This window comes from Papio anubis, chromosome 12 (genome assembly GCF_008728515.1).
Source record: "Papio anubis isolate 15944 chromosome 12, Panubis1.0, whole genome shotgun sequence".
Lineage (NCBI taxonomy): Eukaryota > Metazoa > Chordata > Mammalia > Primates > Cercopithecidae > Papio > Papio anubis.
Window position 1 is genome coordinate 20703515 of NC_044987.1, and position 20960 is coordinate 20724474.

Genomic DNA, 20960 nt, shown 5'->3' on the forward strand with positions numbered 1-20960 from the left:
CTTTCTAGTAATCCAGGTGGGTGAGCTCTCTGATGAAAGATACCTGTTTAAATTAAGAATAGTTGGTGACTTGAGGATATTATATTGAAAGAAATGGGTAATCTTGTGATAGGATAAAGGTTTGGACTAGTTGGACCTCTAGGGTATCTTCCTACTACATTCTGTGATTTTTATTCCAGTCTTAACTAGCATTTAAATTTCAACATGAATTATGTTGACCTAGTAAAGCTTATTGATTTGCTGTAAATGTTTTATTTCTTAGGTATGGTATAGCTTAAAAGTACTTGTCTTTGGTGTGTGAATTAGGTCTGCCGGGATCTTCATGTATCAACTGGTGAATTTACAGACTTAAAGCAGCAGTTGGAAAGAGACTCAGTTGTCCTAAGTTTGCTTAAACAGTTGCAGGAGGTCAGTAAACTCAACTTGAACCTTAGTATTTTGGTGGTGGGAAGGTCTCATTATTCAATGGCTATCTCCTGACTATAATGGGGTTTTTTTATCTTCATATTTTCTTTTCTTCTTCTTTTTTTTTTTTTTAGAGGGAGGGAAAGTGGGAGCATTTCTTAATATTTTAAAAGCAAACAGACTTGAAATAATAGGATGTATAAAATATTATACTTAACTTTTCAGTTTTCCACTGCTATTGAAGAATATAATTGTGCATTAACAGAGAAGAAATATGTCACTGGTGCTCAGCATCTGGAAGAGGTACTAAATGCTTTCCCCAAAGCATGAACAATAAGTGCTTTTCTTGTTTTCAGTAAATTTTGTATTTTTTATCATTATGCAAATATATTCTAATTGCCCTGAGTCCAGATTGAATGTTTAACAGTGATTTCATTTCATTACCAGGCACAGAAATGCTTGAAGTTATTAAAATCCAGAAAATGCTTTGATTTAAAAATATTGAAATCTCTCAGCATGGAGCTCACAATACAGAAACAGAACATACTTTATCACCTTGGAGAAGAGTGGCAGAAGCTGATTGTATGGAAGTTCCCACCATCAAAAGGTGCTGCTGACCTCAGGTGGACTGCTTTGCTTCATCTGCCTGAACCAGTGTAGTGTCTGAATATACTCTACAGTTTTGTATTGGTAGATGAGGGTTCATTCATAATCTTCCATGTCTGTATTGAGTGCTCATGTTAGCAAGATGCTTACTTAGGACCAGCTCATCTGAGTCCCTAAAGTGCCCTCACCTTGCTTCCCTTACATCCCTCTTAGCTGTCCCGTTCCCTGGAAATGTGAGAAAAGATGATAGGGTAGTTGGGGTCATGTGGTGAGAGTGTGCTAGAGGAGGTGGTAGCAATTTGCCACCACATTGTTTCCATTGCCTTGTAGGACGTGCTTGTTCCTGACAGCCCTGATCCCAGCAGTTTATCTTGGCTGGAGAGTGTAGAGGAGCTATCTAGCCATTCTCTCTCTTGCTTAGGAAAGAAGATGAATCAGTAGGCTTGTGGGTAGAGCAGGGGTTTTGTTCAGTTTCTTTCCAGTCCTTGGGGAAAATAATGAGCTAGGGAGTGCTTTGCAAGGTGAAGAAATGGGATTACTTCTGCCCTGGCTTTGATTTATGCTACTTGGCTCTCAGCCTTTCTGCCTACCTCTGGGTATGAGCCCTCTTTGGTGTGTTGTTTGCCCTTAGAGTAAAACTTCAGAGGCTGTATTTAAAGGACATGCTATTGTACCTGGTGTATTTTCCAACATTGGATTTTGAAATTTAGTGTATTTCAGGAGGAACTGTCTCCCCCGTTCCCTTTCCTATGTCCACTTTGGCCTACAAATTCATTGTGTACTTATGTGTGTACATAGACACATGTGCATATGTGTATGTATATCAGTATTTGAAGGGAGTTATCCTGGAAATTTTAGATTCTGTTCTCAAGTAGAATATTAGTTGAGAAGAGGGCAGGTGTGTTGAATTATTTGTTATACCACACCCTACTTGTTAAACTTGTTTGGCGGAAAGAACATAGAAAGTAAGGTCTGTGAAACTAGGACCTCTTTTTTTTTTTTTTTTTTTTTTTTTTTTGAAGCAGGGTCTCGCTGTGTCGCCCAGGCTGGAGTGCAGTAGCTCAAGCATAGTTCACTGCAGTCTCAAACTCCCGGGCTGAAGCAATCCTCCTGCCTCAGCCCCACCTACTTCTCCCACCCTGCCCCCAGTAGCTGTGACCACAGGTGCGTGCTACCATGCCTGATGAATTTTTAAATTTTTTGTTAGAAACAGGGTCTCACTACGTTGCCCAGGCTGGTCTTGAACTCCTGGGCTCAAGTGATCCTCCCGCCTCGGCCTCCCAATGTGCTGGGATTACAGACATGAGTCCCCTCACCTGACCTCAAAAAGTCATTTCCTTTTTTAAAGTGATGCCAAGGACATGTATGTCATAATTCATATTTGTTTGCATTAGGAGTATATTGTAATAGAACTGCATTGGAAATATCAGAGAATGAACTCTGAGGAATAGAAGTGGGAACATCTCATATTGGTGAGACAGCTGATGTTTTTCTTCCTTTTTCTTAGATACCAGCAGTTTGGAATCTTACCTACAAACTGAACTTCATTTATACACTGAACAATCACATAAGGAGGAGAAGACCCCTATGCCACCCATCAGTTCTGTCCTCTTGGCATTTTCTGTTCTTGGAGAACTACATAGCAAGCTTAAATCATTTGGTGAGGCATGCTACTTTGTTTCATTTACACAAAATCTCCTAAGGCCCACTATTAAAGGGAAGACAGAAAAGATGATAAAATATTCTCTGGGGAGTATTAATATAGGGTCTGGCCTCTTAATTCATCAAAGGGAATTGTCATAAATATTATCCTTTTTATTAAGGGATTGGGTTTTTTTTTTTTTAAACTGTTCCTATTTTATTTGGTTTTTGAATAATTTAAATAAAAATCTGTAGACAATCTGGGAAACTTCAGTGGTAAAACCTATACTGCATAATGGTTGGTGTGTAATGTCATGGTATATGTATTTTGGTTGTTAGGTTCAAATATTCATATTCTTTTTTTGACAGGTTTACCTTTTAGAAGTTTTTTTTTTTTTTTTTAGATGAAGTTTCGCTTTTGTCACCTAGGCTGGACTGCGATGGCATGATCTCAGCTTACTGCAACCTCTACCTCCTGGGTTCAGGCAATTGTCCTGCCTCAGCCTCCCGAGTAGCTGGGATTACAGGTGCCTGCCACCATGCCCAGCTAATTTTTGTATTTTTAGTAGAGATGGGATCTCACCATGTTGGCCAGGCTGATATTGAACTCCTGGCCTCAGATGATCCACCTGCCTCGGCCTGCCAAAGTGCTGGGATTACAGATGTGAGCCACCGTGCCTGGCCTAGAAGTGTCTTACAGTGATTTTTTGGTGAATGTTCATATGATTTTTCAGGTCAGATGCTGCTGAAGTATATCCTTAGGCCTCTGGCATCTTGTCCATCCCTTCACGCTGTGATAGAAAGCCAACCTAACATAGTTATTCGTTTTGAATCTATAATGACTAACTTGGAATATCCATCACCATCTGAAGTTTTTACAAAGATCAGACTGGTACTAGAAGTGCTCCAGAAACAGCTTCTAGGTATGTATCTCCAAGGCAGTGTTTTTATATTTTGGAAGAGTAAATATTGTTTTTAAAAGTAAATATTATTTTAAAGTAGAAATGCCTATAATGTGTGAGAAAGTAGGCTCAGAAGTAGGTAAATTGTGCCATAGGGGCAAAGGAGTTGCTGTCTTGTTTTTTGCCTATTTTGCATTCCTTCTCTGCACTATATTGACAAGTAGGGCCATCAGTGGTACCCCAGATTCTGTATTTGTAATATTATTTTGGTTGAATTCTAGGATGCACTTCTCTCACTGGACTCCCAGTACCATCACAAATTGGAACTCGTACTTTAGTTATAGGAGAAGAAGAAATGAACCAAGTGTTGTTTTACATATTTCCATAGAAACCCCTGTTAATCTGATAAAAACAAACTTGGTTTAACATAGGAAATAAATTGTATTTCAGCCTGTTGATCTTTGTGTATTCACACTAGAAACAGCCAGTTTCTGTATTCCTTAAATCGTGTTTTTGGTTATTGTACCATTAAAAGTGAAGTCTCTTGTGTTTCAATACTGCTTTTTTTTTTTTTTTAAGTCTATTTGACTTACCTTCTTTGTGCTTTTCTCAGTTGTCATATTGAATAGCCTGGCTAACCATTCCTGCTGTGGCTAAAGTAGAAAAGAAATGCTCCTATTGTTTGTGGGCCTTCCTGGCAGTCATATACTGTATGTTTATATATAAATAATTTATATGTAAAGCAAGGACTTTTCTATAGTTTTGGTGAGAGCAGAGAAGAAAAAATCCTAAGGCTCGCATAAACTTCGGAAATTCAAGGTAGTTTTTCTTGTTCCCAGATCCTCCCCTTGGGGAGGAATACAATTTTGTTTTCATTAGATATAAATTAAGTTGTAAACAAAGCATCCAAAGATTAGAAGGAATTGGAGAGATAATTTGGTCCAAATATCTCAGATGCCTGAATCTCCTCTATAATATTCCATCAATTGGTCAGATAACCAATCTGAACACTTTCAGTGAGAGAGAACTTGAGGCATTTTATCCTGCCCCTGGGCAGTTCTGAGTACCAGGCAGGTTTCTGTTTTGTTTTGTTTTTTAAAACTCACATTTCTTACCTGTACTCTTAAATACTACTACAAAAATGCTAATTTTGCAAATTAAATCTTTAGGGTAGTTATTTTAAAAGTTTGTCACAATATGCTACCCTGTAATGTCTACTTTATTGATGCTGTTTTTATAGTGTGGAGCCATATAGAATGAGTCTAATTCCTATTACACATGATGGATTTTCAAATTCTTTACAGTTGCTGTTATTTCCCCTACATCTTATCACCAGTGTAAACATTTTTATTTTTTGAATGACATAGTTTTAAGTTCTCCTTATCTTCATTGCTCTTCTGGTATTGGTAGGTTTGGTTTTTCCTGAAGCCTCTCTTATCTTGTAGATGGCCTTCTTGATGTGTCTTTGCATGGCTTTTTCTCTGCATTTGCATCCTGGTGTCTCTTTCTCTTATAAAGACACCAGTTGTGTTGGATCAGGACTCTACCCTTATGACCCCATGTAACCTTAATTACCTCCTTAAAGGGACTACTAGCATACTCAGAGATATTGCGGGTTTGGTTTTAGACCACTGCAATAAAGTAGTATCCCAGTAAAGCAAGTCCCACAAATTTTTCGGTTTCCCAGTGCATATAAAAGTTGTAGTTACACTGTACTGTAGTCTATTAAGTGTGCTATAGCATTATGTCTAAACAGTGTACATACCTTAATTTAAAAATATATTATTATTAAAAAGTGCTAACTCATCTGAGCCTTCAGTGAGTCATAATCTTTTTGTTGGTGGAGTGTCTTGCCTCAATGTTGATGGCTGCTGACTGATCAGGATGGTGGTTGCTGAAGGTTGGATGGCTGTGTCAATTTCTTAAAACAGGACAACAATGAAGCTTGCCTTATCAATTGACTTCCCTTCTTGAAAGATTTCTCAGTAACATGCAGTGCTGTTTGATAGCATTTTACCCCTAGTTGAACTTTTTTCAAAATTGGAGTCCTTCTTCCCACCCTGCCACTGCTTTATCAACTAAATTTATGGACTGTTCTAAATCCTTTGTTGTCATTTAAACAATGTTCACAGCATCTTCACCAGCAGTAGAATCTGTCTCAGGAAACCACTTTCTTTGTTCATCCACTAGAAAAAACTCCTCATTTATTCAGGTTTTATCATGAGGTTGCAGCAATTTAGTTATATCTTCAGGCTCTATTACTGATTCTGGCTCTCTTGCCATTTCTAGTATATTGGCAGTTACTTCGTTAACTGAAGTCTTAAACCCCTCAAAGTCATGAGGGTTGGAATCAACTTCTTCCAGACTCCTGTTAATTTTGCTATTTTGACCTCCTCCCATGAATTGTGAATGCTTTTAATTACATGTAGAATGATGAATCCTTTCTAGAAGATTTTCAGTTTACTTTGCTCAGATCCATCAGAGGAATCACTGTGGCAGCTTTAATTTTATTTCTTGAATGATAAGACTTGAAAGTCAAAATTACTCCTTGATTCATAGGTTACAGATGGATCGTGTGTTAGCAGGCATGAAAACAGCATTAATCTCCTTGCTTGTCTCCATCAGAGTTCTTGGGCGACCAGGTGCATTGCCAGTAAGCGGTAATATTTTGAAAGAAATCTTTTTTCTGAGCAGTAGGTCTCAACAGAGACCTTAAAATATTCAGTAAACCATGCTGTTGGCTGGGCATGGTCGCTCACACCTGTAATCCAAGAGCTTTGGAAGGCCAAGGTAAGAGAATTGCTTGAGGCCAGGAGTTTGAGACCAGGCTGGGTAACATAGTGATACCTGGCCTCTACTAAAAAAATAAAAAATTAGCCAGGCATAGTGGCATGTGCCTGTAGTCCCAGCTACTTGGGAAGCTGAGGCAGGAGGATCAGTTGAGCCCAGTTGGAAGGCTGCAGTGAGCTGTGTTCACGTCACTGCACTTCTGGGTAACAGAGCAAGAGTCTGTCTCATAAAACAAAATAAGACATGCTGTTTTTGAAAAATATCCTGAAAAACCATGCTGTTGTGGATGTGTTGCCATCCAGGCTTTATCCCATCTCTAGAGCACAAGCAGAGTAGATTTAGCATAATTCTTAAGGCCCTGGGAATTTTTTTGAGACAAGTCTCACTCTGTTGCCCAGGCTGGAGTGTAGTGGCATGATCTCAGCTCACTGCAACCTCTGTCTCCCGGGTTCAAGCGATTCTCTTGCCTCAGCCTCCTGAGTAGCTGGGATTACAGGTGTGTGCTACCACGCCCAGCTAATTTTTATAATTTTAGTAGAGATGGGGTTTCACTATGTTGCCCAGGCTGGTCTCGAACTCCGGGCCTCAAGCAGTCCACCTGCCTTGGCCTCCCAAAGTGCTAGGATTATAGGTGTGAGCCATCGCGCCCGGCCTGGCACTAGGATTTTTGGAATGGTTGATGAACATGGTTTCAACTTAAAGTCACCAGCCGCATTAGTCCCTAGCAAGAGGGTCAGCCTATTGTTTGAAGCTTTGAAGCCAAGTATTGACTTCTGTCTAGCAATAAAAGTTCCAGATGGCATATCTTCCAATAGAAGGCTAGTTTGTCTACACTAAAAATCTGTTGTTTAGTATAGAGACCTTTGTCGATTATCTTAGCTAGGCCTGCTGGATAACTTGCTGTAGCTTATCCATTGGCACTTGTCACTTCACCTTGAGCTTTTATATTATGGAGACAGCTTCTTTTCTTCAAACCTCATGAGCCAAACTCTCCTTGCTTCATCCTTTTCTTCTGCAGCTTCCTCACCTCTCTGAGCCTTCATAGAATTGAAGAGAGTTAAGGCCTTACTCTGGATTAGGCTTTGGCTTTAAGAAAATGTTGTGGTAGGTTTGAGCTTCTACACAGACCACTCAAACTTTCTCCATAAATTGCCAGGCACGGTGGCTCACACCTGTAATCCTAGCACTTTGGGAGGCTGGGGCGGACAGATCACTTGAGGTCAGGAGTTCAAGACCAGCCTGGTCAACATAGTGAAACCCTGTCTTTACTAAAAATACCAAAATTAGCTGGGCATGATGGCACGTGCCTGTAATTTCAGCTACTCAGGAGGCTAAGGTGAGAGAACTGCTTGGACCCAGGAGGCGGAGATTGCAGTGAGCTGAGATCATGCCATTGCACTCCAGCCTGGGTGACAGAGTAAGACTTTATCTCAAAAAAACAAAACAAAAAACAAAACTTTATCCATAAATAAGCTTGTTTTACTTTATAATCCATCTGTTCAGCAATACACTTTTAATACACTTTTCATTTCCTTCAAGCACTTTTCCCACTAACTCAGGAACAGAAAACCAAATACTGCATGTCCTCACTTATAAGCGGGAGCTGTGATGAACACACATGACACATACTGGGGAACAACATACACTGGGGCCTATTGGAGGGTGGAGGGTGGGAGGAGGGCAAGGAATAGGAAAAATAACTAATGGGTACTAGGCCTAATACCTAGGTGATGTAATAATCTATACAACAAACCCCCATGACAGAAGTTTACCTGTATAACAGACCTGCACATGTACTCCTGAACTTAATATAAAAGTTAAAAAAAAAGTAAAGGTAAATAAATAAGGAATTTAAAGCAATGTTAACACACACAAAAAACCCAGTCTTTTCCTTTGAATTCAAAACTTGGCTAACTGGCACAAAAGGTCTAGTTTTTGACTTACCTGAGCCTTTGACATGCCTTTATCACTAAGTTTGATCATTTCTAACTTTTGATATAAAGTGAGAGGTGTGTGACTCTTTCACTTGAACATGTATAAGCTATTGTAGGGTTATTAGTTGGTCTAATTTCAGTATTGTGTCTCAGGGAATAGGGAAACCCTAGGAGACAGAGACGTGAGTGGAAAGGGTAGGGGTATGAGGGAAAGGCGTGACTGGTTAGTGGAGTAGTCAGAACACACACAACATTTGTTAAGTTTACTGTCTTACATGGGTGTGGTTCATGGCATTTCAAAACAATTACAATGATAACATCAAAAATCATGAAAAAGTTTGAAATATTGTAAGAATTGCCAAAATGTGACAGATATATGAAGTGAGCACATGCTCTTGGACAAAATGGTGCTCATAGACTTGCTTAATGGAGCGTTGCCACAAACCTTCAATTTGAAAACCCCAAAAAACCATTATCTGTGAAGCACATTAAAGCAAAACACAATAAAATGAAGTATGCCTGTATAGCCAAATCTAGTCACATTCGGGGCTAGGACTTCAACGTATGAATTTGGGCAGGAACACAATTTAGTCCGTAGTAGTTGTATTTGCCAAATACACATACACACACACACACACACACACATCTTGTTCATGTGCAGTGTGATGTAAGTATGAAAACAAGTTTTTTGCCTTTTTAAATCTTTGATTATTTGAATATTTGGCAAGCATTTCTTTTGTTTTAACAAAGTCTTAAAGATAACAATGTAGTAAATCTTTCTAAAACCCTTCCAGATTCAAGTAATGAGCATTGGCAAAGAACATAAGTTCATCATATTTATTGTCTTCTGTTTCTTTCAACAGTTCCATTAACCAGTAATAATTAATAGTATTTGCATGTATGTAAACTGAATACTTTTAACAATGTTCATTAAACTTTTTGTAGAGTATGTTTCAGATAAAAAACAACACAGGTATCTATCACGTGATGAAATGAAGCAATAAGGAAATCATTAGTCTTTTTTTTTTTTTTTTGAGATGGAGTCTCACTCTGTCACCCAGGCTGGAGTGCAGTGGTGCGATCTTCGCTCACTGCAACCTCCGCCTCCACGGTTCAAGAGATTCTCCTGCCTCAGACTCCTGAGTAGCTGGGATTACAGGTGCGCGCCACCACGTCGGGCTAATTTTTGTATTTTTGGTAGAGTCGGGGTTTCACCATGTTGGTCAGACTGGTCTCGAACTTTTGACCTCGTGATCTGCCCGCCTTGGCCTCCCAAAGTGGTGGGATTACAGGCATAAGCCACCGCGCTCAGCCAGTCTTTTGTTTTAAAACTCTAATGAATCTGGATTTTTTTTCTCCTAACATAGAACTAGAACACTATTCGTTGTAATAAAAATTATTTTTTCATATCTTGCTGAAATTCTTTGACAAATGTGAAAGGTTAAAAATATCTATGCAAAACAGACAAAAACTGTGCAGTGAGACTGATTTTTTAGGCTATGAATTGATAATATTTCTTTGCAAATTTGGAAGTCCCTTTAGAAAAAATGTACCCAAAGTATGATTTACAGCTAAAGAAAAGTATTTGGCCTTTTTACCTCATCGCACTCCTGAGAGCAAGATAGGTCACCAGCAGCTGTACTGGAGCCACTGGTGAAAATTCGGCCAGAATTCTTGCTTTTGTCGTGTCTGCTCAAACCAGCATGGTCTGATCTGGAAATATGGCCTCAATATGTGCCGCCAGTGTTTCCGTCAGTATGCGAAGGATATTGGTTTCATTAAGTTGGACTAAATGATCTTCCTTGAAAGGATTATCCAAGGCACCTACCTAATGCAAAACCATGATGCCTCTTTGTACATAAAATAAACACACACACACACACACACACACACAAGGAAAGTATTTTCAATTTTCCAGAAATTGAATCAATTGATCTTTGATATTGTTAGAAAGATATTATATTTTGTGGACTGTATTCTGTGGTTGCTTCATTGAAGATCTTTTACATTTTAAAAAACATGTCTTTTCCTTATAATTTTTAAGAAAATTAAAAAATAATCACTTCTTTTGCTAGCTCTCCATTTAAAAAGGGTTTTTTTTTTAAATACAAGAATCCAAGTTATTGAAAGTTAGAAGTTCAGGTCCTGTTAAAATCACACTTTTTATTGGACATTTAATTCTGATTCCAGGTGACTAATTTTGTCAATTCTTTTTTCACAGGAAGCATCAAATTCCTAATGTATTTGCTGAAAATGTCCCTTAATATTGTTCACTTTATTGTCTTAAAAAATGTTTTGTGGCCAGGTGCGGTGGCTCACGCCTGTAATCCCAGCACTTTGGGAGGCCAAGGCAGGTGGATCACCTGAGGTCAGAAGTTCAGGAGCAGCCTGGTCAACATGGTGAAACCCTGTCTCTACTAAATATACAAAAATGAGCTGGGCGTGGTGGTGGGTGCCAGTAATCCTAGCTACTTGGGAGGCTGAGGAAGGAGAATCGCTTGAACCCGGGAGGTGGAGGTTGCAGTGAGCCGAGATCGCGCCATTGCTCTCCAGCCTGGGCAACAAGAGCGAAACTTCATCTCAAAAAAAAAAAAGTTTTGTATACAACAAGCAAGCAGCTTTTTTTGTTTTACCCTGTTGTAGCAAATTGCAGCCGCCATTGATTGTGAAATTTGTGACATGCTTTCTTCTAGTCTTTTTCACCTTTGCTCTTTCAGTGGTACTACCAACTTCTCCATCTTTACTTGACTGTATCAATAGTATGCTTTGTTTTAAATTTTAAAATTTGTACATATTTTCTTAATCTAGAAAAAGAGTAATATCATAACTAAAATAAGTATTTCAATTTAACTACCTATTACCATTTATGTAGGTATCACCATAACTTGTGCTCTATGCATAAAATATTCAAATAAACACATTACAGTGTTATACTAGTGCATAGAGGAAAGAAAACTGTGATAGGATCAGTCTGGAGAAAAAATGATGATGGAATCAGTCTGTTGACACTGACTGGTTTGGCAATGTATTATATGAAATACTAGAAATGACATTTGTGCCTGTTGAGTGCTTGACAATACAACAGTAATATTTTATGTGATGCAGTGGTTGCAGTGAAATGTAGTTCTATCAAAACAATGAAATTGTGTTTAATGGAAAAGTATTTTACCCTGCTGCTTTAAAATTTTTTTTCCATTCAAAAATTACAGGGAGGTCTTGTGCCTCCTTCACACAATTTTCTACAGTGTTAACATCTTAAATATTATATAGTAATATATAGTGCAGTATAGTGCAATATCAAAACCAGGAAATTAACATTGGTACAATTCATTGAGTTTATTTAGATTTCACCAGTTTTACATGCTCGTGTGTGTGTTTGTGTAGTTCTGTGCAATTTTTTCATATGTGTAAATTCATGTAACCACCACTACAGTCAAGATACAGAACTGTTCCAAAACCACAAGGCTCCTTTGTGCTGCCCCTTTATAAGGACACACCCCTGCTTCTGTTTTTAAACTTAAATTTCAATTAATCAAAACTTTAAAAAGTTGAATTTCTTAGTCACACTAGCCACATTTTAAGTGTTTCGTAGCAAAATGTGGTTGGTGGCTATCATATTGGACAATGCAGACTAGACTTTAGACGTTGTGAAGTATCTTAAAGGCTTTGAGATAATATGTTCACTTTCTTCTCAGGTGTGTGTGTGTGTGTTTGTGTTTAAAGAGACTTGATCTTGCTATGTTGCCCAGGCTGGATTTGAACTCCTAGGCTCAAGTGGTCCTCCCAGCTCAGCCTCCGGAATGGCTTTGTCACTGTGCCCTGCTCTTCTAAGGCTCTTAATCCCCTAAGTCTTCCTTTGTGAATCAGAACTAGGTTCATAACAGCTAGTCTCTTTTATGAGTCCTCTTCCTTCTACATTGGCCACTGGTTCTTAACTATTATTTAATTGATTAATAGGATGTTCTAAACATCATCCTCAATATGTGTTGGAAAAAACCACCATAACATATCCTGTAGAGGAGGTATTGAAATACTCTGTTTTATAGACTAGTTATGTTTTACTATACAGTACAAACACTGAGATTCTATGCATAGATGAAAAAAGTATGTTTATTCATTATTAAATAAGTGAGATTTTATTCTAAACTAGTTTCAAGTTAGAATGCAGAACTTCTGCGTGCTTGTCAAATCAGATCAGCAGCTTAGCACTAGATGATTATAATGTAGATGGCTTAATACCTCATTGTTACAGAGTACAGGCAGTAATATAGTACAGACAATTCATCTGAGCAGTGAAAATAAAATAATAATAATTGTGTGTCATGATTTGTCCCACGCAGTCAGTTGAGAAGGCTGTAGAATTATCTGTGCTGTTTTCTTCCCCATCATCTTAAAATTAAAGAATTCTAGAAAACATAAGAATATTCCAGGACTGTGAATGGTTTCTTGTTTAAAACTTCTTTTTTTTAAAAAATTCAGATCTGTCACTTGACTCTGACCTGGAAAATGAAAAAACGTCTACTGTCCCATTGGCTGAGATGCTTGGAGACATGATCTGGGAGGACTTGTCTGAGTGCCTCATCAAAAACTGTTTGGTTTATTCTATTCCAACAAATAGCAGCAAATTACAGCAATATGAAGAGGTAAAGAGTCGCGATAGCACAGAAGGTTTTAAGACGCTGTTGATTATTATTGCTGTCTTTTGTTTTTCCTTGGAGATAGTTTGTTCTTTAGTTATACCTTTAAGCAAATTGTTAATAAGGAATAGAGACAAATTCCATATAACTTCGTTTTTCTACTGGCTTCCTACCTCTTTAACTGCAGAAGCTTGTTTTCTTATTAAATATATTTTCTTTATATTCATTTATAGTTACATTAGCTATAATAGCTATTGTGTGACATTTTACTTTTTTGCTTCTTTTTAGTGTTTCCTTGAGTACTAAAATAAGTATATTTATTTTAACTGTACTTTTACCAAGTAGAGTCAGACATTTCTATTGAAGATATTCTTTCTAATAAATTTAAGGCTGGAAATATGTATATTTTTATACCCAGTAATTGATGGTCCATTCTAAATCTTAAATGAACAGCTTGGTTCTTATTTTTTATACATTGGATTTGAAATCCTAATATTGTAATGAAATATATGTATGTGATTCTTTTCTTTTTTGTGTGTGTATCTCAGATCATACAATCCACTGAAGAATTTGAAAATGCCCTAAAGGAAATGAGATTTTTAAAAGGAGATACTACAGATTTGCTGAAATATGCTCGTAACATCAATTCTCATTTTGCAAACAAGAAGTGCCAGGATGTGATTGTGGCAGCCAGAAATCTAATGACCTCTGAAATTCATAACACTGTGAAGGTATCAGGGTTATATTGCATTGTATATGAAGCATTGTATATGAGAAAGCAACTCATTTTGAGATGCATATAGTAAAGTGGAAAAGAGGATGATGGTTGTTGAGCTGAGTCAAGTTATTAATCTTTTTTACATTGGTTTTGTCCCCGTTAAAGTGGTCCTAATCTCTACGTCTTCCATTGGGTATTGTGAAGTGCTGATAAGATAATGCACATGAAAGCCTTGTAAAAATGGGAAAAGTCTACATACATGTAATGGATTATTATTGTTGAAGTGAGATAGTAGATTATTCTCATCTTTATTTCTGAAGGTTTTAGGACACAACTTTGTGACAGGTACACTTGGGCTATATTATGTCCAGAAATTATATCCTGTTATACAAATGTTTACTTGAATAGAGGGACTAGTTTTAAAGCTAAAATAATAAAACAGGTAAATAAAAAGATAGGATATAAATAATTACCTGTAAAGGCAGTGGACTCTTAACCTTTTTTTTTTTCTTCATTTCTTACATGTATGAAATAATGTATATACTTTGAATTGGGTATAAAGCAAAACATAGATTGAGGCAATCCCTTAACAGCAGACTTCAGCCATTTTCTGCTATCACTGAGGGAACTAGGCTTTTCTTCTTCATCCCTTCTTTTGCTGTGTCCCATTTTCCTTGGGGTACCCTATTATTGTGTCCACTTCAACAAAATATTTAATTAACCATTTGAAATGCACAGATATTAACACTTTTTGAAGTAATTGTGGATTGTTAAGGGAGCAGAAATCTACTCAATACCAAGAACTGGGCTGTGGTTTCTTTTAACATAAATATCAATTGATTATGTCACTCTTCTGCAGAAAGTCCAGTAGCTTCCCATCTTATTTAGAGAAGACCCGGTAGCCTTACAGTGGACTACAAGGCCTTATCTGATCTGCCTCCTATTGCCTCTCTGACTCTATTTTCTATTGCATTCATCCTTCACTGTGCTGCAGGCACCCTGGACTTACTTCTGTTCCTTGAATGTGCTAGGCCTACTTGGTTTCTGAATCTCTGAACCACCTGTTACCTCTGCATGGAATATTCTTACTGCATATCATATGATTTGCTTTTTAAAAAGTACTTTCTGATCACTTAAAAAAATTTATAACCTCCCCTATTTCCTTCCTGTACCCCTTCCTTGCTGTATTTTTCTTTTTTTTATTTTTCATTAACCAACATTTTATATGAATTGTTTATTGTTTCTCCCTCTAGAAAGTAAGCTCCATGAGGATAGAGTTTTGTGGGGTTTTTTTTTTTTTGACTGTTTTGTTTATTGTTTTATCTCCAGCACTTAGAAAATACCTGGTACATACATACTACTAGTATGTACTCAGTGCTTATGTGCTTCCTAAGTACCTTTGGTAAATGAATTCATATGTATCTCACAACTCCTTGATGTAAACAGCATTACTACTGAATTGCTCTGTGACTCTGGGCTTAATCTTTTCACCTTGTTGAACCTCATTTTCCTCTTCTGTACTGTGAGAGAACTAGATAATCTGAGTTTCCTACTCAAGTAATTTTGAGAGTTTGTAAAACTGCATTTTTCCTGAGTACTCAAGTCCTAATGTAGCTTCTTCTAGGTCAGGATATCTCAGCAGTGGCAGTGTTAACATTTGGGACCAGGTAATTCTTTGCTGAGGGGGACTGTCCTATGGGATATTTAGCAGCATCCTGACCTCTATTCCCTAGTTTCCAGTAGCACCTCTTCCAGTTGTGACAAGCAAAAATATCTCCAGACATTGCCAAATGCCCCCTGGAAGACAGAACTGTCCCTGATTGAGAACCACTGCTTTAGATTCCAGCCTGGTTCTTTCTCTTGACATTTAGGCCCTGGAATTAGATTTTCTAAACTTCCCAACTTTGAAAAAGCTCCTCGGCCGGGCGCGGTGGCTCAAGCCTGTAATCCCAGCACTTTGGGAGGCCGAGGCGGCGGATCGAGGTCAGAGTCAGGGGGTCATCCTGGCTAACCATGATGAAACCCGTCTCTATTAAAATAAAAACTAGCGGGCTGAGGTGGCAGGCCTGTAGTCTAGCTACCGAAGGAGGCTGAGGCAGGGCTTAGTGAACCGAGGCCGGGCAGTGAGCTGAGATCGGCCTGCAGTCCAATAACCTGGGTGACAGGCAGGGACTCCGTCTCAAAAAAGAAAAAGCTCCTCTTCCCTTTCTAAAAACCACATTTCAACAGGTACTTTTCATGGTCTTTTTCTCAATTCTCTTTATTCCCCTATGTGTACTAACTGTTTTCCCAAAAGATCTATAGTTATGTTTTTTGTTGTTGTGTGGTTTTTACATTTTGTCTTAAGAGACGTCTTATTAGGTCTAACATTCTTCCATCTTAGTTTCCTTTGTCCCTCCTCATGAAGTCACTTTTTCGAGTCTTATGTATCCAGGCCCACTATTTTTCAGACAAAGATTAGCATTTTTAATCATCTCTGTAAGTAAATTTTTTCATCATCATTCTGATCTTAGCCATAGTTTTTGACCACCCAGCCCCTGATATTTGTATTCTCATTTAAACTTCATAACAGCTCTCTGAAGTAGATATTATTAGACCATTTTACAGATTAGAAAGCCAAGTCCACTGACTTAAATGGTTTTATTAGACTTTGAACCTTTTCTGCCAGAAAATCTCTGTCAAAGTCCAGTATGTGCAAAGCTGTTACTCTTGCAGTGGGAGTAGGGAGCCTGCTGCCTCTACATGCTTAATCTTTTTTTTTTTTTTTAACCCCTGAAACATCTTTGAGAAACAAGTTTCGAAAGCCATTATTAGTATATTATTTATTTTACAATGAGAAAATTGAGATCCAGAGAGGTTAAATGACTTTGTTAAAAGTTAGGGTAAAAAATATTACTGTTTTCACATTCACAGCCTACTGTTCTTTCATTTAGTCCCAACAAAGGAAATTTTTGATTGAAGCTGAAGCTTTTTTTTTTTTTTTTTTTTATAATGGGAGGATATGCTGGATTTGAATAGGGATTATTCTTATAAAGCAACACACATGTACCACGAGGTACAAAATAATTTGTTCAAGAATCTAGACAATGGGGCCGAGCGTGGTGGCTCCATCCTGTAATCCCAGCACTTTGGGGAGGCCGGTGGTAGGATCACAAAGGTCAGGAGATCCCGAGACCACAGTGAAACCCGTCTACTAAAAATACAAAAAAAATTGGCCGAGCTAGCGGTGGGTGAAACATACCCTGTAGTCCCAGCTACTCGGGGAGGCTGGGGGCCCGAGGGAGAATAAAGTGAACCAGAATGAGGCTGCAGTGTGAGCGAGATCCCAGCCACTGCCTCCAGCCAGGCCGACCTTGTGAGACTCAGATCTCAAAAAGGAATCTAGACCGTGGAACTCCAAATTGCTCTGTAATTTTTGTTGACATTAATAATCCTAGTGAGACCGTTGTTTTGAAGGTCTTTTTATTTAGCTGAAATCTTAGGCTAGTTGCACAGCTTTGCTATTTCAGGCAAGATTAAGAATGCTTGGGGCCGGGTGCGTTTGCTCATGCCTGTAATCCCAGCACTTTGGGAAGCTGAGGAGGGAGAATGAATTGAGCCCAGGAGTTCGAGACCAGCCTGGGCCATATAGCAAGACCTTTTCTCTACTAAAAATAAAAGTAAATTAGCTGGGTGTGGTGGTGCCTGTAGTCCCAGCTACGGGGGAGGTTGAGGCTACAGTGAGCTATGATTGTGCCACTGCACTCCAGCCTGGGTGACAGAGCAAGACCCTATCTCAAAAAGAACACTTAGAAGAATGTCACAGTAAAGGGGATTAAGGGGTTGTTTATCACTTATGACATGCTTTCATTTAGGATTCAGCAGTCATTAAAATATTGTCATAATTATTGAAATCTTCTAATTACTCTGTAGAGCCGTAGCTGTACCATGAAAGCAAGCAGTATCTTATTCTTCACCATGTGCTTATATTTGAATTATTCTGAAAACAATATATTTTCTATATTTCTGTGTTTGAATCTTAGATTATTCCTGATTCTAAGATAAATGTGCCGGAGTTACCCACTCCTGATGAGGATAACAAACTGGAAGTACAGAAAGTGTCCAATACTCAGTACAATGAAGTGGTGAATTTAGAGCCTGAAAATACATTGGACCAACATTCCTTTTCCTTGCCCACATGCCGGATCAGTGAATCAGTGAAGAAATTAATGGAACTTGCCTATCAGACTTTACTAGAGGCAACAACCAGTAGTGATCAATGGTACAAATTCTGGGTTGTGTGAAAATGGCAATGACTTGGTTAAATGCATACCTAACTAGATGTTTATCAGGAAAATTAGCTGGAATTCTTTGGGTTTTCTTATCCTAGAAGTTAATGCTTTTTCTGGAAAAAATCAAAACAAAACAAAACCTAGTGCATCACACAGATTTATGTCTATCTCTAACTTTTATTTGCAATAGCGTAGATGTATGAGCAAGGTATAAGAAGTAGGTGCACTTGTATGGATGCACAAATGGATTTTTTGACATTAAAAATTGTTAATCACTTTTTAACAAAAGCTCTTCAATTGTTGTTGAATTTTTACTTTTACTTTTTATTTGAATTGAATGATATTATACGAGAAAGCACATGCAAAGAACTTAGACTCTTACCTGGAAAATGATTAATACTTAAATGTTTATTATTGTGGTGGCAGTGGGTAATAGTCATATCTTCTATTCCAGCTTGCTTGGGCTCTTTAGCCTAACATTCTTTTTACCTTTTGAAACCCAGTCCCTAATTAATTTACGTTTTAAATGTTTATATTTAAAGCAGTGACAATTTGTTAGGCAGCCAAAGGTAGAAGGGAAAGAATGGAACTTGCCAAGGATCTGGCTTCACTCTTTCAAGATGACTTCTAATCTATATTGCATTCACGTTACCTTAAGTTCTATTCTATTATCTTATACGGAATCTGTTTTTGTCTAATAAGCTTCTTCCCTACTCCTAGACTAAATTGAGAAGAAAATGGCAGAGCATGGACCAAGTTGATAGCAGCGCAGGTTTATAAAAGCTTCTTTAGTTTGAATCTGTGCTTAACAATTTCATTCTTCCTATCTTCATAAAGAAAACAGTTTCAGTTGGGGTTTGACCCAATCAAATTGCATCTTTAGATGGACTTCCAGAGTTCAGTTTTTATCTCACATACGAGCAAACCTCTTTATTTTATTCTGCTTTAGAAAGAACATGTCTCCCAAGATACTTCTCTGACTTTAATGAATCATTACATTCACATGTCCATTCAAAGTTAATTGTAAGAAGGAATAAAATGAACATAGGAGTGACCGTTGGCAAAATGAATATAGGACAGTTTCTTCACATGGCACTCTTCTGAAATATATCAGACCAGAAGTTAGAGATGCAGGGCAATATTTCTTAAACTTTTTGAGAACACAAGACACCAAATAGTATTTGTATACTGACTATCTATGGACATTCTTTCCATTAAAAGTAATAGTTTTTAACAGGACAAACAAAACCACAGCTACAGTACAACAACCCCCTTTTTCATTATCAAACTCAAACAGCAGCTTCTGCACAAAAATGAAATAATTTAATCAGGTATTATAATAATCAAATAGTAACAGGGTTTTTGGGTGTGACTTATTTTCCTAAATATTTATAAAATCCCTGTAAGCTTTTAAGGTACATAGCTTAAGATATTCTTATGTAGAGGTAAGCTACACAAACCTTATGTTTGCCTTTTAAAAGTGCATTTTAATAATAATCTGTAGGTGTTTTAAGGCTAGATTTAAAGGGCAAAATATCTTGAGGGCTAGATTCTATCCTAGAAATGTTGATTCACCTCCTTGCATTGAGGAAAGAAGGAGAAGAGGTGAAAGCTGAAAGTCACACTGATTCTAAAAGAACCAAGTGAGTGCTTTTATTGATACCTTGCCCTTTGCAGAGTGCATCAGTGAGTAGATGACATTTGCTTGAGGCTTAGCTCCATTTGTTACTGAAGGGATACTCTGGGTACTGGCAGAACAGAAATTGATAAATAGAAAAGAGGCTTTGGGTTGAATGCTGCTCTTCTTACAATTATTAATGGATCCAGGTGTTTAGAATTGTAGTCTGGTTAGTAAATACTGGTTGAGACTATATTTCCATCTAGATTAATGGTGTTTTCCAGCAACCAAAGCAGGTGTTCTCTGCAACTGTAGTTTTAGCTTATGACTCTCACTGAAGATGCACTTAGTTTTATTTTTTTCTTATTTTTAGTGTATTCTTAGGCATTTCTGTTAAGTTTGTTTTCTTTTTAGTGCTGTTCAACTTTTCTACTCAGTGAGGAATATCTTCCATTTGTTCCATGATGTTGTACCAACATATCACAAGTAAGTACCACTGTATCTCATTTCTATATAATATTTGTATGTCTAAGATGTGTAAGTTAAGTTAAAACAAATAATTTTATATTCCCACTAAAGACATTTTGATTACTAACATTCACACTAAAATGCAGTAAATAATTTTAAGACGCATATTTAAAGGATTTGGTCATTTATTACTAAATTAATTAGGATTTTATAATCTTGCAGTGTAGTTAGTGATGCACATTTTAAAACTCAAAAGAACTACCTTGTTTTGATGCTAAGCATTTTCAGAACTGTTTTACTTAACACTAAGCCTCTAGTTCAGTTTTATTATTTGAATTAAAATGTTTAGATGTTTTTCATAAATATTTTTGATAACATGTCAACAAAGCTATTGCTTAGCCAAGAACTCTGAATTTCAAAGACAAGAATCAGCCAGGCACAGTGGCTCACACTTGTAATCCCAGCACTTTGGAAGGCAGAGGTGGGAGGATTGTTTGAGGCCAGAAGTTCGAGACTAGCCTGAGCAACATAGTGAGACACTCGTCTCTAATTAAAACAAAAACCAACCAAACAAAAAAAACCCCAAAAGCTGTTTACTATTTAAAGTATTTTTTAGTTCAGATTTTTGAATTATTGGGATGTTTTTAACTAGGCTCACCTGTTTTTATTATAAAAGCTTATTGTGAAACTTATTGGTTTTATTTGTATTCTCTTTACTGTGGTTTAACATTCTTGCTTCATTTTTTACTTAAGCAAAAGTAAAGAGAAAACATATTTGCGTTAGCTGACAGCCTTGTCCTTGGGGATTCAAAGACAGTTGGCTTAGACATTTCGTGGCTCGGAAACATTTTTCACCCTGTTGTGGAGTTAGATTTGCCTCTCTTTCTCCTTTGTGTAACCTCAGAACTTTAGTGTGCGTCAGAATCACCTGGAAGTCTTGTTAAAACACAGAGTGCTCGATCCGTGCCCA

At 37.5% G+C, this 20960-nt stretch overlaps 1 protein-coding gene and 1 pseudogene across 1 annotated transcript in view; both read left to right on the forward strand.

Annotated features, from left to right (window-relative positions):
* The window catches only part of ZW10 (zw10 kinetochore protein), a 41394-nt gene that overhangs the window by 12837 nt on the left and 7597 nt on the right, over window positions 1-20960 (forward strand). Inside the window, exons 3-11 of the mRNA XM_003910726.3 lie at window positions 307-408; window positions 631-708; window positions 853-1012; window positions 2519-2671; window positions 3387-3575; window positions 12758-12921; window positions 13464-13646; window positions 17656-17894; window positions 19937-20008. Coding sequence (XP_003910775.1) covers window positions 307-408; window positions 631-708; window positions 853-1012; window positions 2519-2671; window positions 3387-3575; window positions 12758-12921; window positions 13464-13646; window positions 17656-17894; window positions 19937-20008 — 1340 coding nt within the window. The remainder of the gene's footprint in view (window positions 1-306; window positions 409-630; window positions 709-852; window positions 1013-2518; window positions 2672-3386; window positions 3576-12757; window positions 12922-13463; window positions 13647-17655; window positions 17895-19936; window positions 20009-20960) is intronic.
* On the forward strand, window positions 3657-10655 carry LOC108582110 (annotated as a pseudogene).